General features: G+C 35.7%; 1 protein-coding gene across 1 annotated transcript in view; it reads right to left on the bottom strand.

The window, feature by feature from the left end:
• THSD7B (thrombospondin type 1 domain containing 7B) overlaps positions 1-24,692 on the bottom strand; it is a 774,554-nt gene extending 749,862 nt beyond the window's left edge. The window contains exon 1 of the mRNA XM_054562681.1: positions 24,554-24,692. Within this exon, the coding sequence (XP_054418656.1) occupies positions 24,554-24,692 (139 nt within the window). The remainder of the gene's footprint in view (positions 1-24,553) is intronic.
• Positions 24,693-27,754: the final 3,062 nt, after the last annotated feature.

Raw genomic sequence — 27,754 nt, 5'->3', positions numbered from 1 at the left:
ATTTGTTTTATTTCAAGTAATAAGGTCCATGCACATTATTTGTTGAATAAGCCTTATTTTCCCCAATGACTTGAAATATCAATTTAATTATATATTACATTGTTAGACAGTTATATACGTTTGTTTCTTGAATACTCATTTTATCTCACTGATCTACTTGATTATTTCTGTGCTGGTGTCATGTTGTTTTAATTGCAGAGACTTTGTAAGGGATTTAAATTTTTTAATATTTTATAATGAATTTTGACATTAAAAAATGAATACATAAAATAAAATACCATATGATCTCACCTGTAAGTTGACCCTAACCAACAATACAAAGATGCAAGGAAAATAAGACCAACAACACTGAAAGGAAAAGAAATAAACAGAAACAAGAGGGTTGGAAGGGAGGGGGACGGGAAAAGGAAGGGAATGGGAGGGTTGGGGAACGTGTAGCAAGGTCTCATGGACGAAAACAAAGGGGAAGAATTGAGGGAGGGAGGGGGAGAGGGGGCAGCGGAAGGTGGTGGGGGGAAGGCAGAGACAAATGTATTTGAAAAAATAAAGAAAATAAATTAAAAAATACAGAAGTGAAAAAATAAAATAAGAATAAAAGTAAAAATACCTAAGTGAAAAAAAAACACAAAAGGCAATGTGTTTTTTGTATGTATGAGTAATAAATATTCCTATATAATTTGTTATATACAAAATGTCATTTATCCACTCACCTCTTAAACATTTAGGTTGTTTTTGTTTATTAGTTTTTGTAAATATTTCTCCAATAACCATGGATTTTTTTTGAGGTAAAAAAATTAAAAAAAATAAAATCAATCTTCATTTAAAAAAATTTTAAAAATTTAATTTTTTAAAAGGTGAGAGGGAACTCCCACTTTTTGCGACAGCATGGATGGGACTGAAGGATATTATGCTAAGTGAAATAAGCCAGTCAGTGAAAGACAAATACAATGTGATCTCACCTATAAGTGGAATCTGTTCAACAAAATAAAGTAACGAACAAAATAAACCACAGGCATGGAAGCACGGAGCAGACTGAAAGTGACCAGAGGGGATAGGGAAGGAGGACAATGGTGGAAAGTAGGAGAAAAGACTAGACAAAGAACATGAATGAATGACCCATGGACATGGACAACAGAGTGGGAATTGACTGTGGGAGCGGGGGAGGGAATGGGTAGAGGGGGGCAAAGGGGGAAAATTGAGACAACTGTAATAGAATAACATGATTTTTTAAAAAAGGTAAATCACTGTTAAAAGTTACATGATGATTAAATTAACAAATGTTTGCTTATTTTTAGAATGGCTCAAAAAATAAAACATTTGATCATTAAATATTAAAAAACAAGATGTAATAACTTGTCAATCAATATTATTATTATTGCTTTTTATAGCATATTTTCTTAGAGTTTTTATAACATTTTTCTTATACATTATTAACTTTAGCATGACACTGTATTTTATGTATCTCTACAGGTTTTAAAATGAGCCTTAGAAGCAAATTTTGGAAATCACCCTCAACATTTTTCCACCTCCCCCCCAAAAAACTATTAAAATCATGAAGTCGTTTAAATCAAACCTGTTGAGTAAATTCCCTGGAAAAAATAAATGGAAACTGAATCATTCAATTTTAGGAACTTTAAGATACTAAATTTTCAGGCAAATATAAAAACTTATGATAATTTTTAAAAATCTGATACAGCCACCTATGTCAAATTTCCTCTACTATTAGTGTCATCTCTATCACCTAAAACACTGCATCAAATGAGGTGTCCTGCTGCTTAATATTGGCAATACCTATTTTTCACCTTGGGCAGAAAAAACACAAACAATTGAAATATTTGCAGGCCAGTGAAATATAGCAGTTGCCTTTTCAAAAGAAGAAAAAAGACAATATTTCAGTATTTGAGAATATAATTATTACTTGAGTTTCTCTTACACAAAACAAATTAAAAATTTTCAGATTCTAAGAAGTTGATTTTCATTATTGATAAAAGAGTTCATGAAACTAAATTGTCCATTAATTCTAGATGTACAAATTGTTAGCATAATAACAGTTTTAATTATTTAGCCATACAATTAATTAAAGTTATCCCATGGTTCTTATTAATTATTTTACTATTTTCTTATTTTGTTTTGTATTTTTATTCTTGATTATCAAACATTTCTTTGATCCAATCTAGGTAAATTGTCAAGTGGATTGACATATACCCACTTGTACTGACTTGTAAATATAAAGTTTAAATATTCACTTAAAATTTTAAAAATATTTTCTACCTCTGTAACTAAATGATTACATGAATAAGTTTTGAAGACTACTATTTAACTGTATGCCATGCTTCATTTATGTTCATTTTTAATAAAAAACATATGGAAAACTTTTTTCAATTTTGTATCTAGAAAATTTCTGTATGTTTTTAATTTCACATATAAATGACATCATACAGTATTTGTCTTTCTCTGACTCAGTTCATGTAGCAGAATGCCCATGTTGTCACAAATGGCAAGATTTCCTTTTTTCATATGGCTGAATAGCATTTCATTGTACATATATATACCACATTTTCTTTATCCATTCATTTGTCTAAAGAGACTTACATGGCTTCTATACCATGGCTATTGTAAATGATATTTTAATGAACATGGAGGTACAGATATTTCTTTTGGACAGTGATTTCTTCACTTCTTTTGGATATACAACCAGAAGTAAGATTGCTAGATCATACAATAGTACAATTTTTATTTTTTTGAGGAACCTCCATAGTTTCTGTAATGGCTGTATGACAACCTCCAAAACCTTGGGTTTCTTCTATGTGATTTTACCCATTCCCCTCCCCTCAAATAAATTCACCTTTTCTCCTAGGAAGCACTCCACAGATACAAGAAAAACAATGTGTGCACTTTCTCTACCCATACATCTCACTTGCCAGCTCTCCGGTTCACATCTGTGTGTGCGTGTGTGTTATATAGACACACATATGTATATATGAGGTCTGTACAGAAAAAGTCCATTTTTATTATAACAAAAATGGTTTGTGCGATATAAGTGTAAGCTGGCAGCCAAGGATAGTGGACTGCAATGTGCAAGCATGAACAATGAGGACTTTACTGTACTAGATATTGGGGTGGGGGAGCGGTAGATACGACTGAATGAACAGGTGTACTGCGAGGCCATCACATTCAAAATGACTAAATGAGTACAGCAATGAATCTGCATCAAATTTTGCATTAAGCTTGAACATTCCTCCATGGAAACTATTCAGATGATTCAAAAGGCTGCAGCTATTGGCAACTGGTGATTGGCAGCTTCATCACGATAATGCACCTGTTCATGCATAACATTTGTACAGAGTTTTTGGCAAAACATCAAATCACCCAGGTGACTAAATGCTGCTACAGCCCAGATTTGGCATCCTGTGACTTCTGACTTTTCCCAAAACTAAAATCACCTCTGAAAATGAATAGATTTCAGATCGTCAATGAGATTCAGGAAAATATGACAGGGCAGCTGATGGCAATTGGGAGAACTGTGTGAGGTCCCAAGGTGGCTACTTTGAAGGGGACTGAGGCATCATTGTCCTATCTACAATGTTTCTTTTATCTTGTATCTTCTTCAATAGATGTCTCTTTTTCATACTACATGGCTGGATGCTTTCTGGACAGACCTCGTACACACACATAGAAATACATTGGTTTGTTTTTTTTCTTTTTTACCCAATATTTAGGACACTCATTGGAAGACTAAGTATTTTAAAGTTAGGAGGCTGTCAAAGGGTACCTGCCTGTAGCTGAATACTAAGTTTACCCCAAACTTCAGATTCCCCTAAAATTTTCTTCCAAACAAAGGAAATAGGATAAAAGAGAAAATAAATAATATTTTAAAGACCTCTATTAGGAATGGAAAGAAGTTTTGAAAAGAGATCACAAAAAATAGAACAGAGTGGAAGGGGGGAATACTACATTAAATGTGCTACAATGTTGACATAATTCCACCACCATTAAGCAAGAACCTCGGTCTACACTTGCAAGGCTCTCCAGGCCAGCAAACTGTCACAGCTTGGTTCTGCTGGTAGCTATGGGTATCTCCCATTGGTGTTCAACATTCAGAGCCAGCTACATGCCTCCCTCCCTTCCCCAATGCAAGAGGTTCTGATGCTAGCCACAAATGATCTCTTCCATCTGGCTTTTACTGTTTGTCTGTCTTTGCATGAGCTACATGCTCCCTCACTTTCTGGCTATCCATGATAATTTGTCTCAATGTTATGATGAACTTGTCTCAAATTGGTTATGTTTGGTTTATTGTCTACAACTAAAAGTTATACAATATTATATTAGGCACCAGAACATTCTTTTGAAGCCTGGGAAAGAGTACAAGTACTATCATGATTAGAGAAGATGACTATGACCTTGGCTTTAATTTAAGCAATGAAATAATCTTTCTAATATACAAAAAGAAAAATCATGCTAAACACTTAGCATAGTGCCTGCTATATAGATTATTACGGCTTGTTTCCACTGTTCAAAGCAATATTTCTCATATAATCATTGTATTCTCATAATGCTTTTGATATATATGTTATCTTTTCTTTCTGTAATTATCTGTTTATGTGTTGTATCACCAACTAGATGGTAAACTCCCTAGAGTACAGAAAGGGAAATAATCCTTGTATCCTCATGGTTTAGAAGGTGGAAAGTCCTCCCATGGAAAATGACTCATAAGTATATGCCAGTCAATTGAAGGAATTAAGTTAGAGTTAAGTTTTGTGAAACTTCTTATTTAACTAAGTAGGATAATGATAAAAGCACTCTACCACTTATCTGGAAAGCCTAATTTTGATTTCACCTCTACTAGTAGTTTCCTGCATTGTCTTAATAAAACTTGTGTACAAAGTTTGTAGGTTTGCTACGAGGATCACATTAGACAATTGTGAAGATGAAGGCCAACGCATCAATCAGAGAGTCAATGCCCCTCCCACAAATTGTTTTCTCCATTGGAAAATGGGAGGCAGTATTAGCTCCAGCATTTTATGAGTCTGAGGAATCCCCAGGTCACTACACTGAAGTTCTCAAATGAAAACAAAACATCATATCAAATGGAATATACATTTGTTGGAAACAATTTTTTTTCTCAGCTTTCTCCAATCCTTTTTAAAAATTATTTCATTTGTTCCAAAGTTACCTTCTGTGAAATCACTAATGGTTCCTGGAGGTCTCCAGACCATTCAATGCTTCTCCCTAGCACGGATACCCCATTATCGCCTCACACCAGCTGTCCTACCCCCGAGTGTCCTGGCCAGGTCTGTGATGGCCTCTGCAACAGAGCCAAAAGCCTCACCCTGCTGCCAACTTGTTTCCTGTGCCAATACTTCAGCATTAGCTCAATTTTATCTTCTATGGAATATTTAGCACACATCAGGCACTGTGCCATTACTCAACTTCATATTTTGAAAAAGCCTTCTGGGGTAGATATTAATAACTCTATTTTACAGAATATTGTAGGGGCCATGATAAAGGCCACCTACATATTTATCATGTGATAAAGTAAGGAACTCAGAGCTAAGAGAACAATGAGGCATGAAGAGGATGCACAACTTGTCCAAACCTACCCTCTAGTGAGAAAAAGCTCAGAACCAAACCAGTTTCATCCATCTCCAAAATGCCTCTATGCTGGACTAAACTGTAACGTTAGTCATTCTTGGCACTGGTGTTAAAATAAAGTTTCCTCCCACATAAATATGGTGAACTCTGCTCACCAGGTTCCAGAGTTGCCAATGCTGGTCCACTCTCTCAGGTGCTTCTCCTGTATCTAATGGTGGGAGAGGAATCTACTATATTTTTTTCATCTGCCCTTTCTCCTGAAAACTCTCATTTCAATTCATTGATTTTAGCCCCCATTTTTAATGAAGCCCAACTAGTTAGACTACAAAAAGTGAAATGCGTGCCTCTAAAGTTCCCCATCTGCTCTGCCATAGCCAGGCTGGGGTGCTTTCCATCACTGGCCCTTATAGAAAAAGAAAGTAAACTGAACCTGAAATGGGTCCAAGAGGATGGGCTCAGAGGGCACATGTCCCAGTTCTGTCTCTGTTGCTCCAACCTGTCTTCCTGGCCCTCAGCTTGCTCATTTGCTTTTAAGAAGGCCAGGTGTGATTATTACAAGTCCCCCTCCAGCTCTAAAATTATTTGAAAGCATCAGCTTAAACACCTTTCGTAATGATCTAAACAATCATAGTAACATATGAAACTACCAAAAAAATAAATTGTACATTAGCTGATCTCTAGTGTCAGTACTGACATTGGTGTTCATGTAACAGGGGACATACACCCCTAGAAAAGGTGGAAGGGTTTGAGCTGCACATGTGTGGCTAGAGACTTTGCCCCTTTGCTAAATACGGTGGCAGGAAGAGGGGCAAAGGTACTTATGGCTCCCACTGACCTTCATTGGTTGGAAGGCTGGATGCTCCCACTGGCTTTAGACACGCATGGGATTCTGGGACAGGACTTTTGAAATGGAGCCCACTAGAAAACAAAAAGGCAGTTGGTTCTTTCTCCTCTGCCAGGCAGGGGCCGAGTCAACAGTCACCAGCAGGCTTGCCAACGGTGGCCTACATGGGCCTGTGAACAGAGGCCTGGAGGCACAGACTCCAAAATAAGCCTGAAGCTGGGCAGTGACTGGAGACCAGCTAAGCCACCTACATTCATGATACTTTTGGGTGGGAAAAGAGGTTCCTGGTGCAACCTTGAACTGAGCAGGCAGAGGGTGTCAGGGTGATTTTTCTTTAGATGTCTTAGAGGGAACAGGCTTTGAGGCAGAAACTTGCTGTTATTTCCAAAGACCTTGATGATAATAGCACTGTGAACAGTTTTTTGTTCTTATGTTATTTTCAGTTCTTGAACTTATGTAGTAGTTGTAATGAGACTATTTTTGATGTCATACTCTTTCCCCTTACTTTTGTTCCCCAGATATTTTAGGCAGAAACTTGCTATTAAATAAAAGATTCCTTTCTTTTTCACTGAACTCTGTCTTGGAGATTTGCCTGGTAGGCAGTGAGCGGTAGAACCGCGCCCCCCCTACTTTTGGGGTTTGGTAATATTCAGACTTCTATTTTAATCACCTGAAAACATGGTCCCTAATCATCCAATAAATTCAGCATATCCTGCAATTGTCCTCTATTTCCAAGCTCTAGATTCTTTAACAGTCTCAGAATTTCCACTGTGAGACTTAAGTGAACTCATTTCAAATTAAAAGGCACCATTAACTTCAACCCTTTGATATTTAAAGACCTAAAGGAAAAAATAAGAGAGATAAGAATTGAAATGAAATGAAAGGAAATGAAGTGGAACAGACTAAAAGTGAACAGAGGGGAAGGGGAGAAGGATATGGGGGAAAGAAGGGAAAGGGAATAGGAAAAGAACATGTATGAATGACCCACAGACATAGACAACAGGGTGGGGATTGACTCTACAGTGGGGGGTGGGATGGGCGGAGGAGGGCAAAGGGGGAGACATTGGGACAACTGTAAGAGACTAACAATAAAAAATGATTAAAAATACAAAATAAGATAAATCAGATGAACCTAAAAACAAGACCTAAAGGGAACTACATTTCTTTTAGGCTCGCATGTGGGTATCTGATATCAGGAGCATATACTCTGTATCTATTCACTAATTCATTCTGAGCACTGTTTCAACCTACCTTCAAATCTGATTTTGGGCCTCTGGTTCTGTAATAATGAAATCATTCTCCTGCTCTGAAAGCTGTCTCATCTATTTCAAAATCAATCAAGGGCAAACGAATGAGAGATTCTAACAAAGATAAAATAAGATATGATAAGTCCTAATTTTAATGTATCACTTGCTTTAATATTGAATACAAACTGCTTTTCATAAAAACTTAAAAAAAAAAGTACCACTGATTTGCAAAAGTCCTGGTGAGAACACAGTTTCTTTCTTGAGTGTTACAAATGCAACTCCCTGGAGGACTCTCATCTTGTCAAAGTTCACCTTAATGGAAATGTCTTTCAAATATCAGAAGGACTTAAAGACCTACAGTGACTTCCCCAATAATTTTTTAAAATTTAACCTACATGCTGAGGAGTGTTTAAAAACACTTAAAATTCCTTTCAAACATCCCCTTTCCACTTACCTTATTACCACCCTTTAACAACTTTATTGTTATTTTATTATTTAATAATTAGGAAGCACTTGGGCTTTCTCAGATAGCCCTCGGAGCTTTAAAAAATGAGAAGCACTGAGTAAAGGGGCATACTCTTAAGACATCTAAAGTTTTGCATGGGTATAACTTAGAGGGAAATTTGTCTTGGTATCCTGGAAGCGTGGGCCTTTGAGGGTGGTGGTCTATATGCTCCAAGTTGGGAATCAGGAAATGGCAGCTCTCCTACGTGAAACAGGAACTGTTTGTTCCACTTTGTAACTGTCACAGCACAGCACCTGTCATATAGTGCCACCCAAGGACCCTTTGATGCATGAATAGAATCTTAACATTCAAACATAAAGGAAAAAAAAAGAATCTAAGATATTTCAGACTAAAACTTTTCTCTATTAAAACAATCAGCGAATACAAGGAATAAGAACACTTTCTGGATTTACAGAAGAACTGAGTAAAAGTTATGACAGTTTTTAAGCAGTGTCATGAATTTATATAGCTCTCTCACCTCTTGACTTGAGATAGAGATTTTTTGTATATGAGATACTTTCAAAAAGGAGAGTGCATGTATTTTGTTTATCCAGGAACACACACCTATGCAGTAATAGATTCAGAAACAAAACTCATTAACTTCAAGATCCATGCTAAGATCCCAGTTGTGCATTCCTATCTTTCTTTCACTAAAATTTTAGCCCACCATTTTTGATGTTTTATTTTTCTCTTAAAAAGTAAATTTTCAGCCCTGGCTGGTGTGGCTCAAGGGACTGATTGCCAGCCTGCGAATCAAAGGGTCTCCAGTTCAGTTCCCAGTCAGGACACACACGCCTGGGTTGCGGGCCAGGTACCCAGTATGGGGTGCGTGAGAGGCAACCACACATTGATGTTTCTTCCCCTCTCTTTCTCCTTCCCTTCCCCTCTCTCTAAAAATAAATAAATAAAATATTTTTTAAGAAAGTAAGTTTTCAATCACCTTTAAATTGTCAAAAGTATTTAGAAAGTTACAGAATGCATGAAAATGAAAAAAGAGTGGTATAGGAAAGGTACGTTTATAATAATGTGTCCTGGAAAATATGAAGTATCAAATCTGTGTAAGCTGATAAACATTAAATAAACAGGCCCTTTTTTGTTTTTTTAAAGTATTATAAAAAAGGTTTTGTTTATGGTCACACTGCTTTAATATTCAAAATGTTTTGCACACTAAAATATAGAGATATTTGTTGTGCAGTGTGGGTGTGTATTGTGTGTGTGTTCTAAATTAAACCCTAGTTTTGAGGTAACCTTGTTTGTATTGATAAATAGCAACACACAACTTAAAGGCATCCTTATGGTAAAAGTGACAAAGGAACTTTTTTAACCGTCATAAATAGCTTACTACAAAGACAGAGAAAGGCAGCGAGATCAGACACACTCACACACATATGTAGTGTGTTATGAGCAAGACTCAGTATTTTATAGACCACATGGATAGAGATCCCACTGGTGCAGATATCCTATTCTAAACACCAGTGGGACACCAAATAAGAGTACAACTCTCAGCAGCAAAGAACAACTCTTGGCTACAAAGATGTCAGATCTTCATTTAGAGCATTCCAACTGGATTCTTTTTGAATGTATGCACTTTCAAGTGAAATTAATCAATCTCTTTATCACTCTCACTGCATCTGGGTCCATAATCATTACCCAACTGCTGAGAAAGAAATGAAACCACTAATCGCACAAGTAGTAGAGCTTAGTGTTCAAATCAGGAAAGTTTTTATTACGTTCTAATTTGAAAAGTGATTTTTCATGACTAGCCATACAAGACATGCTATGTTCAGGAAGTTGTATTACCAAAGCTGCCAGATAAGTATCTACCAGCATGTTCTCAACATGTCAACAACAATAGAACTCACACTTTGCCTAAATTATTCAGTGACTGGATCTTAATATCAATTTACAATACTCAACATGTAATATTCTCTTAGGAAGATCAGAATCCATCTAATTCTCTGAACTTGCTATATAAATGCTAGGAAGTCTCAAACATATAAATGTTTGTTTATTCTCAATCCTCAGATTTTCCTACCAGCTATTTTAGAAATCCCACTTACAGCGGTAAAATAAACTCACTGAAATGCAATGAACAAGATTCTCACTTATGTTTACTTTTTGAACTTTTCAAAACCTCCCACTATTTCAAGACAATAAATATAGCTATGCTTCACTGGAAACTATAGGCATGTTCTTATACAAAACCTACTTATGTTAATTAAAATACATTGTTCAATAGACTTACCTTATAAAACTGGACATGTGTTCCCAGAAGAAAAATTACAGTGCCAAAATACAGTTTTAAAATCACATTTAAAAATGCAATAAACACCTTTATGACATACAGTTGATTGATCAATAGTAGTTAAAGTGTGTAATGCATGATATTGATAAATATTAAAACAAAAACAAGAAATTTAACTCCCACGAGGCTAGAATAATAGAGCACAAGACATAGGCTTTAGGATTGATCTTTGAACAGAGTTTTAAGAAAGAGAATAACAATAGCTCTAAAACCAGGTACTCTCAACAACATAAACTAAAAGACATTGACCAGGTTCTGCTTTGTCTTAATAGTCTATTTATTTAACTAAGGGTATTTTTCTTAACATGGTTTGTTGGTAATTTAAAGGATATTTGTTCTATTGATTTATTTGCTGGAGGAGAAAGATTCTTGCCATGATAAGGTGCTAGGAGAGGTCTTCTGGATGGGAGATAGCAGTGATTATTAAAAGGGTCAGTACCCAAGTATTATATCCCAAGTGAGTTTTAACACACTATAAGATTCTGTTAGTCAGGAAGTACTACAAGCAAAGTTTTCTTCTATATTTAATATCCAGAAAGTCTAGAAAATTTTAAAAAGCTCTGTAGTGGTATCGATTTCATTTATTTATTTATTTATTTATTTATTTATTTAATTTTTTGAATCCTCACCCAAGGACATGCTTATTGATTTCAGAGAGAAGGGAAGGAAGGGAAAAGGAGGGACAGAAGCACCTATGGTTTGCCTCTCAAATGCGCCCCAGCTAGGGACCGATCCCATAACTTAGGCATGTGCCCCAACCAGGAATTGAACCCGCAGCCAGGGCTCCGGGTGGTTGAACCATGTGGTTCATGGGATGAAGCTCCAACCAAGCCACACTGGCCAGGGCTCCGAAATCAGGAAGTAGCTTAATCACTGAATAGTAAGCTTAAGATCTATGTTAAATGTCAGTGTATCTCTTTGTACTAGCAGTGAATAATCTTAAAATGAAATTAAGAGAACTCCATTGAAAATTAATAATACCTTTGAATAAGTTTAACAAAGATGTATACACTAAAAATTACAAAATATTACTAGGGAAAACAAATGAAATAGAGAGATACTCCATGTTCATGGATCGAAAGACTCAATATTGTTAAAATGGCATTCTTTCCAGACTGATGTAGAGATTCCTGCATTATCTGTATCAAAATTCCAGCAGGCAATCTGACCCTAAAATGGAAATGGAAATGCAAAAGATTGGGAATGGCAAAACCAATTTTTAAAAATAAAAAGAAAGTTGGAGGACTGTCATTTCCCAATTTTAAAACTTATTATAAAGTTATAAAGATAAGCCTCAGTTATCAAAATAATATAGATCAGTGGAACAGAGATCAAAGTCCAGAAATAAATATTTATGGTTAGTTGATATTCACAAAAATGCCAGCGCAATTCAATGAGGAAAGTATAGTCTTTTCAACACATGGTCCTAATATAGTCGGATATCCACATGCTGAAAAAAAGAAAAAGACCTTAGATCCTTACCCACACCGTATAAAAAACAAAACAAAACTAATTTAAAGTGTATCACAGACTTAAATATAAGGACTAAAATCAGTTTTAAAAGTTTAAAAGAAAATACAGGAGAAATCTCTGAGTACTCAAATAAGGTAAAGATTTCTTAGCTATAGGACCAAAAGAACAGTCTATAAACTAAAAAAATGATCAGTTGTACTTCAAAATTCAAAACCTTTACACTTTGCTTCAAAGACACATTAAAAACTGAAAAAGTAAGCAACAGACTGGAAGAAAATATTTGCAAATGTAATATCAGATAAAAGACTTGTATCCTAAACATTCAAAGAACTTTTGAAACTCAATAACAGGAAGATAATGCAATTTAAAAATCCAAAAAGGTTTTAAATAGACATTTTGCCAAAAAATATACAAATGACTAATAAATATTGTACATAAGATGTCATCGCTCGTTAGTTTAATGCAAATCAAAACCATTGTGACATACTATTTCACACCCACTAAAATGAATTTAATAAAAAAGGTAGGCAATAACATGTTAGCAAGACTTTGGAAAAACAGGAACTCTCATATATTTCTTTTGGGAATATAAAAGTCACTGATACTTTGGAAAATAGTTTCTAGTTTCTAAAAAAGTTAAGTCTCTATTTGCCATACAATCTAGCAATTCCACCCCCAAGAAAAATGACAATGCATGTATGCATATGTCCACACCAAGACTTGCACATGTACATTCATAGCAGCATTATCCACAGCAGCCAAAAAAGTGAAAACAGACCAAATGTTCATCAACTTGTGAATGGATTTTAAAAATGCTGTATTAATAAAATAGAATGTGTACCACTCGGCAATAAAAAGAAATGAAATATCAATATATGTCATAATATAAAAGTTCAAAAGTGTTATGTGAGTGGTTGAAGCCGGTCACAAAAAAAAAACCAAAAACAAAAAAACCCCACCACATTCTGTATTATTCCATTTACATGAAACATCCAGAAAAGGCAAATTTATAGAGACAGGGACTGGGTTAGGGGCTGCCTAAGGCTGAGTTGGGAATGGGGATTAAAGTTGCAGTGATGATTGCACAACTTGGTAAATGCAGTAAAAGTAATTGAATTGTACCTTTTAAATGAGTAAATTTTGGTATATAAATTATACTTCAATAAAGTTGTTAAAATAATCAATCTTTCATTCTAAAAATTACTAGTAGTTTAACAGCATAGAATGCTGTAAAAAGAAACCTCCATTTAATATAAAACATTTATCTGGATCATCAACTACCAAAATAATAACCGATTAAACATGAAATGTGAGGAAATACAAAAAAGGTAGTAATACTTTTTGGTTCACAAGCCTGTCTATTGAGAATGGCAACATCATATGCAGTTCTCCATTCAAAGTTTCAAAAGCAGAAAACCAAAGACTTTGCCAAATGAAGATTCAAGTAGTAAAAGAGCACCAGCTACTTCTGGTTCCATCATTCAATATCTCTGCTATTCAAACTCAGTTTCTTCCTTTGCAGGATAAATTGAGATCCTTACTCTGCCTACAACATCACAGGTGTTGTAAGGACCATGTAAGGCAAATAAAAGAAAATGTATTAGAAGATAATAATTTTTTTACCTATTTCCAAATATAAAGGTGTTATTTGCATCCTTGCTTTTTCTCATTTCAAGTCTGCCAATGGAAGAAGTCAAGCTTATGGACCCATCTAAGTTCAAACTGAGGGTTGGTCAAACAGGCCACACACATTCTTGGTACTTAAGAGATCTTTGAGATTGCATTCTGCCTGGTAATTGCTTTGATAGAATCCCACAGACCTTGCTTTGAAAACAATGACATAGAATGTTATGAATGGAAATGTCAGGGGGAAATACAATATTAGAGGTCCAATATTTGAAACAGCTAAGGTGCATGAGGATGCCACTAGAAATAAGCAATAAAATGGAAAACTTATTTTAGAAAATAAACTTTAAAGTGAAGAAAGATAATATCAAATGATCTCTTAAGATAAATTATATTTATTATAAACATAATTATAATTATGTTTAGAAACCCAAACTAAATTGTATTCTCCCTGTTATAAGGTGGAAAAGACTAATGTCTTTTAAAGTAGCAACCATTAAATAACAATAAAAGGTAGCATTAATTGAGTACTTAATTATTAAGAGTTTGATTAGGTTATATTTATTTGAGTATAAACAATGTATTTGAGTATGTACTATAGAATATGAACTATGTTTTACCCAGATTTTCTTGTGTATCCCCATTTTACTGATGAGAAAGCAAAGACAAAGTTGAGTTTACACCCAGCTTAGCTGAGCACTCAGTTGGAGTGTCCGCACTCTGAACTCCATCACTTTGGCTAGTATGTGGTGTCAGCATCTTTATTGTTTATAGGTTCTCTAAAATTATAGCTATGTCATTAAGTCTCAAATGGTTTTCAAAAAAAATTAAAATGCAGCCACTTCTTTTCAATATACTGTATATGCTTAGCAACAAAAATCTTTGAGCAGCTGCATTCAATTAAAAAATTATTAACCCTGAGGAAAAATAAACACACACACACAAACCCATATTCATATGTTATTCTTACCATTTCTCATGCTACTTTTGTAGTGAAGTGTATCCATGAATGAAATTCAATATGGGGTGATAAAACTACTTATTTCCACAATAGTTCATTATTTTCCTCTTTTGGGGCAAAAGTGATCAATGTAAGAGAGTAATAGCATCTAAGATTCTCTACATTAACCACAGTTTGGTTACCATAGTAACTCAGAAAGGAAAAAGAAACATAAAGATGAGATGGCTAATTCATACTCAGACTTTTTTTAAAAAAATAAGTTTAAACAGTAAGTACAAAGTATTATAGAGAAGAGTGAATATAGGTGGTGTTAAATGTGTATCTTTTAAATTACTTTTTGAATGAGTCTCAGATATTATTTGTGGCACTAACATCTGTAACACTGATGTCATCTGTGGCTGTAAATTTTGGAGAACTTTGTTGAAATATCAAAATAATTGCATGAATTGAGTTAATTCATAATCAACATATGAAAAGGCAGGCTTATTTTTTTTCTTATTGGGTTCCAAACAAAACTATGCTTTATGGTACCTAAGGACATGATCCTGAAGCTGTTCATAAAGTAAGATTTTCAGGCTGCCTTATGATTTCACAATACTGTCTTTTAGTCTGAAATATTTTTTATTTCAATTCCACTTTGATAGGTCTGACTTTTCTTCAACTTTGACTTTTGCATTTCTTTGCAGAGAATCCTACATTTTCCTAGTTAAGAATAATTCAAACTTAAGTTACATATCAAAATTCTGCCATAGAAGAAAGAGTTGGCAGGAGAAGCTTCCAAGTGGTCAAAAAGGAACTTCCCCATTGATGTCCTGACAGAAATAATTCCCGTATCAATCACCAGTCCAATACTTCAGTCCAACCCCAATCATGCAGAGCCAATAAACATTTGAATTGGATTTTTAAAAATTTTAACCCAGGCAAAGTTTGGGTGCTGCTTAATTTGATTTCATACAGATTTAATAGCACATGCTCAAAGAAAATAATTGAGTCAATACCACAAAATTAACATATTTCAACATGCTTTCCATTCCAGAATAAATAGCCTGGAGGAGAAGTGATAGAAAAGTGAGAAGACTTCCATCAACTTAGGGACATGACACAAACACTTATTTTCACTTTTTTCCTAAGCCCTTAATACCCCACTGAAATGACAGTAAAGACATTGAGAGATTTAACTCAGTAAGGGTCAGGAACAGAGAGGTAGAGGCAGAGAACAGAGAGCAATGAGTCTGGAACACAGGGGAGCAAATAGTGGAGCAATAAGCAACCTGTCGATAAAAAGGAAGCTGAAGGCTAGGTGCCTACAGAAGAGGCTGGTAACAGCAACGGATAAAGCCAATTTATACTGGCATACCTCAGAAAGTTTGGGACCTAGCAACAGTAGAAAGGAGTAAGGCTTGTACCTTAATGGGGAACAATTAAAAGTCTATAAATAGAATTAATTAACCCCTCAGATCCCTTTCTCTGTTTTTTCCTCAATCTCCGCAGGAAAACAGCAAAATCTAACTTTTCAGAGGACATGCTTGAGCACAGCAAATAAACTGGAAGGGTTGAAAGATGAAGGATAATAAAAAATTTTAGAAATTAGAAAAATACAAACAAAAGAAAAAATAGGGAGACTATCTAAAGGTTGAAGATCAGTTAGAAAGATGAAATATCTAAGTGGTTTCAGAAGAAACAGACACAATGGGGTGGGGAGGGATCATAGGAAAAAACATCTCAGAAATGTAGAGCATGAGCACAGTGACTGAAATATCCTCCTAATGGCCAACACAATAAAGGAGAAAGGACTCACCCCCAAGGATATATCATAAAATTTCAGAACGTCATGGATAAAAAAAAAATAAGCCCAGAGAGGAAAACAAATGGGTAACGTACAAAGAGTTGAGATCAGAATAACATAAAACTTCTTATTAACAGCACTGGAAGCTGGACATAGAATTTCCTTCAAAATTCAGATGGAAACACTGTTTAACCTTGAACTCCACAAGCAAGCTATCAGTCAAGTATGTGACAAGCACAGAGACCCTTTCAGATGTGAAAAATTACTTCCAACAGACCCTATTTTAGTAGTTCTGCAAGGTAAGTTTAGTGGTATCAGAAAATAAAGCAGTGAAATTCCAGACAAGATAACGAAGGGGATTCCAGAGCGGACAACTGTGCAGCAGGCTGGACTAAGTCAGGAGGACAAGGGCTCGGCAAAGCTCTCCCAAAGAACACACGTGCACAGTTTGGAACAGTGTGTGAAAATTTCAAAAAAATTAAAAATGGGTACGTAGGCTCAAAGGAAATGAAGCAAAGATGAGGCATTTTTAAACAAATTTCTGTGTAAAGCAAAAAGCTGAAAAGATGCAGAAGAATAGTAACATGCATGTTTCAGCTGAGAAAAACAGCTACGTAGATAATAATAACATAAGCACTGCTCACTGATTTAAATATTTTAGTGTAACTATTTTTGAAAGAAGGCAGTAAAAATGAAAGTAAGTAGGGAGATGAGAGATAAATCCTCAACCAACATAACATAAAATCAATAGAAAATATCCAATATATATAAATCAATATCAATAATGAGTATATTACTTAGAAATATGGAGATGAACATCAGAATAAACAGTAAAAAAGAGTTGATACTGGCTGTTTCTGTGGAAACAAACTGGGAGGTGGCATGCAACTATATCTCATCATAACAGCTAGATTAACAGTTGAATTTCTACCTTTATGTACCTATTCTTTTTTAGTAAAATATTATTCAACATCTTTCCCAGAGATGATCAGAAATGGTACTGGAACCAAGCAGTAAGGCCAAAACAAATTATTTATTTTCATATTACTGATTTATAAATTTAATTGGTTTTTATTCATTGTATATTATCTCCTGAATACTTATTTCAAGTTCTAGAATAACAGGGATCATACTTTCTTTTTCTTCAGACTTGTCACTTCTCAACCCTCCTAAAAACACATACATACACACACAGAAACAAAAGAGAGCTCCTTGTCTACCTGTATTTAATGCACTGGGAATATTTTATGCAATAGCTATTTATGTTCTCGGTAGTCAGAGTTTATCAATAAATAAAATTGGCAAAGATTCCTGTCCTTGGGGAGCTTATATTTAGGTACATAATAGTACATAATCCAGTACTAATTTCCTGTACTATTTAGGGAGAAAAAAGAGAGTAGTTTATTTTATATTATTCAGGTAATATAGGTGTTTTCTGACTTATCAGAGGCACGATAAAATTAGTACTTATGGTCTGCAAGAAAAAAAATCATTTAGCCGTGAATCCCATGCTATATATGCCTGTGCTTTTTGATATCACAGAAATAACACCACTGAGAGTTCATTATGCATATGCCTCTAAGATAAATTAATATCCATGGAAATAATTAAAATAATTTTAATCAAATTCCCAAAAGAAATGTTTCATGGACTTCTAGTACATATTAACAAATTAGTTCACTACTAAGAACATTTTATTTTCTCCAAGATTCCTAAACTTAAAATATACATATATTTTATCAATTGTTCCTCAAAGTAGTTTCAACAGTGAAAAAACATTGCTATGTAAGCTATAATTAAATATTATGTAAGCTCCTTTTTTCTTAATTTATGTCATTTTCATAGTCTCTTTTTCTTTCAAGAAGATTAATTCCAACTTATCCACTTAGTTCTTAGAACACAGGTCATTATACTGACCCTTTCTATTCACTGTGAAGGAGCTACTGAAATTAAAACTTTCTAAGAGTCTGTCATATAGAAAGTGTTAGACCTAAAAAGTGAAATTACTTATGACCATTTATTAATAAAATGTATATAGCTATCAAACTGACCTTTCTTTTTTTTGTATGTCTATAGAAGAAAAGTACACAAAAATTGTACCGGATAAAAGCAAGAATATTTTAAACATCAAATTATTATATAATAATGATAAATAATAGCTCATATTTACTGAGTAGTCACTATACACTTGATATTTCAATATGTTATTTTGCTTAATTTTCAGAACAGTCCTGTCAAGTATTTATTGCCCTCCCTTTTGGATGTGTAAATAGAGCTCAGAGAGGTTAAATAACTGCCTTCTCTTTAGAGACAGGATTTGAATGTGGGTCTGCTCCCTGTGTACTAGGCTCTAGACCTGTCTAGTATATTAGACTGAGCACTTAAGATGACTTAAGATAAAAGAACCTTTCACAAGCCCCAGCCAGGAAGTTCAGTTGGTTAGAGCATCATCCTGATATGCCAAGCACAGACGTTGTGAGTTCAACCCTGGGTCAGGGCACATTCAAGGACGATCAATGAATGCATAAACAAGTGAAACAACAAAGTGGTATTTCTCTCTCTCCTTCTCTCTCTCCCTCCCTCTCTCTCTAAATCAATAAATTAAAATGTTAAGAAAAAAAAACCTCTCACGAAGAGATAAGTGTGTTTTTTTTTCTTTCAGACCTTATTATTTATAGTAAAATTTGTTTTCCAGTCTCTTTTACAAACTCACTTGCAAATGTAAATTGGAGTGATGATAACGTTCTGGAACTAGATAACGGTGATGTTTCTCCCATACTATGAAAATACTAAATGTCATTAGATCGCATACTTTGAAATGGTTAAAATGGTAACATTTGTTATGTGTGTTTTATCATGATAATTTTTAAATATCACTTGCCCCAAAGGAAGTACATTAAAAACTTCTCCTCTATATATCAGAATCTTAAATTTCAAGGCTACCACTTCATTTCTAAGGCCACACATTTAAATTCTACCTTTTTGCTAGTGACTACCAGATTTACGTCTCTAGTAGAGACCTTCTCTTAAATTCCGACCCATTCATCCAACTACCTGGTCAACATCTCCCCATGAATTTCTAACAAGCTCAAAACTTTAAAACATCCAGTTCCAAGTTCCTAATACCCTCCAAACCAGCTCCTTCACAGTCAGTCCATATTAAATGGTGACAAATTGACTCTTCTAGTGGCTCAGGCCAAAGCCGCAATGTCACCCCTGTGTATGTCCCCCCATACAAACATCAGGAAATCCTGATGGTTTTACCTTAAATCAGGGTTTCTCAATCTGACACTACTGATGTTTTGGGACCTGACAATTCTCTGTTGTGGGATGCTGTCCTATGCACAGGATGATTAGCAGCATCCCTGGCTTCTACTCACAAATTGCAGTAGCATACCCCAGTTGTGACAATCAGAAATATTTCCAGATATTGCCAAGTGCCCCACCTAGGGAAAAATCACCACTGGTTGAAAACCAAGGCCTTAAATATATATCCAAAACTCAACCGCTTTTCATCACCTTCACTGCCATGACCTTGGTCCAAGCTATAACCACTCTTCCTTATCTGTGGTAACCTCCTCATTGGTCTCCCCTTCCACCCTCCTCAACGGACTGTTCACAATGATTCTATTAGGATATTACTAAAAGTCAGATCATGTCACCACTCTCAAAATTCTCCAGTGCCTTTCTAGCTCACCCAGAGTAAAAGCCAAAATTGTATTTTGACCTGTGAGGACATACCTGATTTTGGGCCCATTCTTCTCAGACCGAATCTACAGTCACAATCTGCCTGTTCACTCTGTTCCACATGCTGGCCCTCTCGTTGGTCCTCACAGGCCACAGGTGCTCTTGCCTCAGGGCCTTCTGCCTTTGGTTCCCTCCATCTGGAATCTTTTTCACCCTGATAGCCCCATGACTGGCTCCCTCACTACCTTCAAATCTCTACTCAAATCTACTTTTTCAACAAGGCACCCTATAGCCCACCTACTTAAAATTTCTATCTTTCACTTATCATTGTGTATTCCTCTTCCTTGCCTTACCTTTCTTTCTATGCACTTACTACCATCTAACATGCTCTCTACTTAACTTCTTGATTATGTTTACTACCCTGTTTATGAGAACCAGGGATGTCTCCTTTATCCTCAATCTATCTCATGTACTTGTAACAGTACTTGGCACATTGTAAGGACTCAGCAAATATTAGTGGAATGAACAAACCTCTAGAACCAATACTGAGAAATTTTTAAGAGACCATTAGTTACAGTGACTTCAGAAACCATGGCCTGCTCATTTCTACAAAGTATGCAGACATGAATAGTTATATTTACTTAAAACAAACATCACTCCTTATCTGATATTCTTATTGACATGATCCTTTCTTCTTGTCATGCATGACAGATTGCCTGACACTAAATATAGATCAGAGGATCTTATCACAATGATGGCAGGAATTCAACAACCATACCAAATCAATGAACCTGCAGCCTAATGCTCTCAAGTCTCTCCCTGAGAACTGAAATCCTTAACAACACATACGTCATTCTTTTAGTATTCCTCAATCCATTGTTAATACAAATCCAGGACTCACTTAGAAATGCCTCCAATTTGGATGAGGTTGATGAACAGATAACCTATGGACTCAGGAGGAAAAGCAACAGACACAAGAAAAGAGCTTAAGTGGCTGACACTACAGTCTAAACCAGAGAATGTTTTCTAGGTTTCTAGAATAAAGTATATTTGACTGAGAATCTGTTCAATTCCAGATTACATTGGACCTCAATTGCTGGATTTGATAATGCACTCCAAAAATTCATCAAATTTCAACTGTAGTACGGTTATTTTTAAAAAATCCAAATGAAATATAATAAACTCATCCATAAGCAGATTCTAAGATTTTAGGGTTATCTCTGAAGGTGAGGACCCAGAATTGTTCTAGGACATATGACTCTGCCAAATGATTTATTGCTTATCTTTGAAATCATGTTGCATTTATGTCAGTATTATTTATAATAGCAAAACACTAAAAAACACTGAAATTGTAAGCAATAGGGAAAAAACATAATGCAACAGAGTGCTGGTTAAGTAAATTGTTGAATACAGATACAAAAAAATATATGCAACCTTTAAAAGATGAAATTGATCCATGTGAACTAATAAGTAATGTCCATCAAGACATTATTATATGATAAAAAGCAAATTGCAAAAGAGGATGCAGAGCATGATTCTGATTGTATGAAGCAAAGTTTATGTAAGTATGCACATATATGTAGATATGCATTTGGTATTTCTATATCCATATTCCCAACCATTCTCCACCATGCTCCCTGCCTGGGAGGCTGTCTATATGGACACATCAATGGGCTCCCTTGCCCTGTGGCTTCTGGTTGGATTAAGCCAATGGGAACCCTGGCAGAAGGTGTTGAGTTCAAAGGTTGTTCATTCCTGTGGCCTCTATCCTACTTTTACTGCAAGTTGGTTAAATACCTCTAAAGGCCACAGAATGTGTCTGGGAACCCCTCCTTCAAGTTTTCTCCCCAAATTCTAGCAACCGCTTTCTTTCTTTGCCTCTGTAGACCCAGAAATCATAAAGATTAATACTAGCCCATGAGCACTCCACAATTCTTTGTAGCCGTTCTTAAAACCTGCTCACACTTTCCCACAATTGTAAATAATCTGTTGATTAAACTCTTCTCAATTGCCTACTTTGAATGTATCATTTATTTTTTTGCGGAACCCTAATTAATGATAATACTAATATTTGTGTGTGTACTTTGGGTGATTCACATACACAGATAGGTCTGAGCTTTTGTTTTGAATTTTATAAGACACATTAAGGAGGGAAAGAAGCAAGGAATGCCATGAAAGTGAGAGTGATGACATCTGTGTTGATTTTGAACAATGCAATGTGGCTGAGGGGAAGGACTCTCATTCTGAAGCTTAAGTTTGACAGTTATCAAAGTGTTCATCCTCTGTAGAGTATGAGAATAGGTTTGTAACACTTCGTTCCATTGACCCACTTTTAGAAAAGCAGACTTTTAAAATTTTATTCAAAATAAGTCCATTTCCTTAAAACACCTCCTTCGTCAATCGATGGTAGTTGGCACCAATTCAGTGTTAACTGGAATCCCCAGTTTGGGGTGCAGTGAAGTAAGAAACTTTACTCAATGTAAAACAGGTCAAGTACGGTACAGCATGGCTGTGAAAACAGCATGGCTGTAGAACAATTCTGGGGTCAGGTGGTCCTGGAGCCAGGCCCCTCTCTGGCTAAACAGATCTGCTCTGCCTCTCAATGGTCTGGTCTACTCTTCTGGGCTCCTTGCTGGTTTGCTTTGCATTGTGTTGGCCTGCTCCACTCCATTACACTCTTCTCTGGTGAGACGTCTTCGGTGTTTCAGCTCAGCCAGGAAGATGCAGTCTCTAGTCTCTGGTTTAAAGGGAAAGTGCACTCTCTGAGCCAAAGGAAAGCAGGCTTATATGGACAGGAGTCCTCAACTCTGGTTCATGATTGGTCCATCCACACACAAAGTGAGGACTCCAAATCCTCACAGTTTGATTAGTCCAAAAGTCACTGTCTTGACTGGTCAGAACAGCCCACTCTGATTGGCCAGAGCTGCACAGTTCCATGTGGATGGGGAAAACCTCAGTCTTATTGGTTGAAATAGGATTCCAGGAACTCTATAATGTCTGGTTCAGATGGCAGAAACAGTGCAGGAAGATAGTTCTGTGCAAAGGCAGGCAATTCAGTACAGAGACAGGCAGCTCAGTGCAGCAGCAAGCAGTTCAGTGTTGGCTTCTCCATGAAGTGCAGTTTACATGAGAGGGCTGTATGCAGAAATGGCTGCTAGGCTGTTTTATAAAATGTGAGCTGAGTTAGCAACCAGATGCCCTTCTTAGTAGGTGTCTTTTATTTCTCAGGGTTCACAATTTTGTGTTTCAGATTTACTACTTTCCACTTTAATTGTGCTTTTTTGAAAACTTTAGACAAGAGTACAGTCATATAAATGTGCTTATTTAAATTTAATAAAATATTTAGTCTTTTGTGATTAAAATAAAATAGTCTGATTTATAAAAATGCAATACTGAGTTTTAGAACTATTTCCAAAGCTTCCTAAAACTACCATGGTAAAAAATGCAAATCACTAATGTGATAATATAGCCCACAATTAAATTAACTTATAGTGGCTTTAATGCAATTAAATTTCCTCCAGACTGTATCTCTAATGGTGCTGGGTTTTTTACTTAATATACTTTAAAGCATAATTTACTTTCATTTTTGCAAAGTCATTTAAATATTATAAATATCTCTTTTATACATATTTTCATGATGACACAATACATTTGCAGTCTACTTAATTTATAGATGATGAGACAAAAATGAAAACTCTTTGAGGATCATACATCTTCTACAACATCACATTTTCCCATTCCAAGATATTAAGTATATAAGTTATCTGTATTTGCAAGAATGGACTCTTGAAACACTAATAAATTTTTTAAATGATCTAATTGCGGAACTTTGAGAAAATTAAAATCTAGAGCAAAGAAAAACATCAGTGATACAAAGAACCAAGATATCTGGGCTTCATAATTTTAGTTAATGAATTATTAGCTTTTGAAATTAAATTCAACAGATCTTTTCTACAGCCAAATTAAGGAAGTATTTAGAGAAAGACATAAGTTATATAAAAACTCAATTCAACTTATTAATATAGTTATATACAAAACACATTAAGGTGACTTTATAGCCACAACCAATGAGCCAAGTTGTCTGAATAATTTTTCATGCTCTCAAACCTAGATATACAGGTTTATTAGAAAGTATTCAATAATAAATAGCCATCCAGTTTGTACCCTAAAAGAAAGGGACATACAGAGCTGGTCCATAGCAGTCTTTGCAGAGGATATCAACTAAATTACGATGTCATTTTTGCTTTAAGTGTGCTGCACAGTGGTGATATAGTTGACAAAGGAGAAGCAGATATAACTGGAAATCTTATCTTTAATTGACAGCAGCACAAAAATTCAGAAGGATAACAAGTATCCTGGATGGAGGTGACAATAATGCAGGAATAAAAATCAAATATAAGTGTTATTACAATGAAGAAAAATTTATTTTTCCTTTCTGGATATTTCCTCCTACTCCACAAATAAGAACAAGCATGGAAAGAATATTCTTCTCATTAATGAAAATGGGAACAGCCAGGACATTCCTACCTGGTTTCCAGATGAACCGATTATCCTTTTTGCCTTCCAAATGAGCTGCATGGGACAGCAGGAGACAAAGGAATACAAAAAGCTTCCTCATCCTCCTCCATACCCAGCAAGTGACAGCCAAATTGTCCTTTGGAAACATTCTTCAGATTTCCAGCCTCTTGACTTGCCTATTCCTAAAAGAAAAAAGAAAATCAGATATGTTTCTTCCATACAAAAGTTATAAAAACTCACTTTGACTGCTAGAACTTTTATCATAATGGCATTACAAATTTTCAATTATCATAAACAGAGTACATATAATACAATAGCCATGTTTTCAATCCTTACCCAGTGAAGGCATTATCAATTCTAGCAACTCAAAAGTCCCTCATTCATTTTACTTTGATTTTTAGAAGGAGGGCTGGAAGATACCTGGTATATTTCACTTTCTATCCAGCCAAACTCCTGGAGAAGCTCACGATTTGGGGAGAAAGATACACATACACAACAAAGTCTAAATAGGGTGAGGACTGCTCTAACTAGGATTAAGAAAGTGAGATGGAAAGATTGAGAAGGAGGCAATGAATCCTTCTGTAGTCACAAAAAAGAGGGAAATCTCACATAAAATATCTGAGAAGAGACTTAGGGAAATACAAGGGCTTCAAGGTTCCAGGAAGGGCATTTTTTTTGCCAAAAAATGAGGTGCTGAAATGCATTTTGTGTTTGGGGACTGGCAAGTGGTCTGATGGCTGCTGTGAAAGACACAAAAGGTGAGGGAGGAACGGACAGAGGTGAGATTTAGAACGTAGGCTGGGGAGCAAATTATAAACAGCCTTGAATGTTGTGTGAGCAATGTGGCTTCACTCTGTAAACAGCAATAAGAATTATACGAGAGAAAATGACTTTTAAATAACTGACATCCGTGTGCATAGTGGATTATTGAGGGATGATACCAGTAAATTTGAGGTCAGTTAGGGAACTAGTGAACTAGTCTAGGCAAGTATTGATGAATCAAGGGAAATTTGAAAGGTAGTGCTGAGGCTGGATCAAATGGATTTGGATGGGATCTGAGAGAGGGAAGATAAAAAACAGCAGCAAGGCTGCCAACTTAGATGACTGGACTCATGGGACCTCTTTACCAAGGATGAGAAATAGGAAGAGGGGCAAATTTGAAGAGAACAACGCAAATAATTCCCTTTACAAAATATTAAGTCTGATGTGCTTACAACATATCCAAGGAGAGTGTTCCAAATGATAATAAGAAGATTCTACCTGAGTCAGTCTAAAATAACTTTCCACAATACATGTATTAGAAAAAAATACATCAAGAGACATAAGTAAAAAGAAATAAAATGACTGACTTATAAAACAATATCAAAAGTAGAATTTATTACCCTTAAGTATGTAGCCACAGACATGCTAGAAGAGGGGAACAAATCTAACCGTGAGTTTCCTAATGACCAAAGGGAAAAAGTAACTACTATAATAGCCATAATGTATATAGGAGTAAATTATATATTCTTTTTTATTTTTACTATTTTAGAAGAATCTATGACCCTGTTCAAAAGTGCTGATGAACTATACACCCAGAGTCTTCATAAATATAGATGATGTTCATTAATAAAACAGATAAAGGAATTCTGTATATAGTGGAGCCTCGAGGCACTCCTAGAATACTCCATGGGTGCAGTGGCAAAGTACAAATCAGTAAAAATGGTTCTACAAGGAGTCAAGCAATGAAGTTCAAGTATACAGCTCTCTGATGGCCTGCCTGGATACAGAGATGAAGGTAATACTTGGATAAATAACCAAAAGTTTTTCTTCAAACTTCTATATTGCATACCACTATCGAGAAGCACAAAACAGGAGTGCTCTGGTAGAAACAAAATAGGGCTCTCTGGCTTGACTTTGTCCACAAGGGCCTACCTTTGGGACATTACTAGACACAATTCGAAAACCTCTGGCCTAGAGAATTGAACTGGTCACATTTCTTTGTAGCAAACATGCAAGAGTATGGTTTACCACAATTATGGCTTTACTAAAGGTTTGGCAATGTGGATATTCATTTTAGTTTACTCCAAGGCTATTATTAGCTCATATGGTATCTTTGTGTGAATCGGGAAAAAAGTAAAAACGTTTTTAAAGTTAGTATATTATTACACAACCTGAATTGCTCTAGCTATGGAGATCTTTTTCACGGCCCACAGGGCAGCAACCTCACCTGTGTGCAAACACAGAGACACTTCACCCCCCTTGCACACATGAAGACTTATAGACACACACAAGACCACCAGGAAGCATACTCTCCACTCTCCTTCTTATCCTCTAGGTGAAGAAACAGTCTCACATTCAGAGTTGGAGCTGTGAGGAGCTAGAGAAGTGCCTTGGAGACCCCCAGAGTGGTTTGAGAATGAAGCGCAGCCACAGCACGTGCGTTTAGCTGTTGGTGCCTGCTCTGCCGAGTGCACAAAGCCATGGGGGTCATTATGGATTTACATAGGAAGGGGATCTCTCCTCCATCTAGAAGCCCTGGAATCTCAGCTTCCACCTCAAGCTCCCGTGTAAGTTAGCATCTGTGTACCATGTGAATTGTGCCCCCTTACACACAACATCTTTGTACACACACACACACACACACGCATGCATGACTATGGATATTTCATGTTGCTGATGTCAAATCCACATGCTTTAAGAAGCAACACAACAAATGCTTTGGAAATTGCACCATGATATTTTAAAGTCTGCCTAAGTCTTTTGCCTCTATGGATAGCCCCACTTCTGTTGAAAGGTGAACTAAAGCCAGGCCATTGTTTTCCTCAGAAACCAATGTAGAGTTTTCTCCAGACATGTGCACATGCGCACACACACACACACACACACACACACACAAGTGACTGAATTTAATATAGATTTGATAAAAACCTTTAGTCTGGACATTTTTAGAAGACACCACCCAGGCAACTGAAAAAATAAAAATATCACCCCCATAAAACAGTATAATGTCCTAGTGAATCCTACAAACAAATTAGTTGAAAACTGAAAAATATACCCCTGGGAAAGCAAATGAATTGGTCTTCTGTTTAATGATGATGTAAGTCACTGCAATATTAAAGAAGTTTTGATAAAAGTGATGATTTGTGTTTTAAAATAGTTGATACTGAGTTATAATAATTATTAGGAAAGTAATAAGCTAGCAGGATCAGCTGTGAGTCCAGTTTTTCT

The sequence above is a fragment of the Pteronotus mesoamericanus genome, unplaced genomic scaffold (assembly GCF_021234165.1).
Source record: "Pteronotus mesoamericanus isolate MK-2021 breed Mesoamerican mustached bat unplaced genomic scaffold, CSHL_Meso_final scaffold_651, whole genome shotgun sequence".
NCBI classification, from domain to species: domain Eukaryota; kingdom Metazoa; phylum Chordata; class Mammalia; order Chiroptera; family Mormoopidae; genus Pteronotus; species Pteronotus mesoamericanus.
The sequence above is the reverse complement of the archived record's forward strand: the minus strand, read 5'-3'. Positions and strand labels throughout refer to the sequence as shown.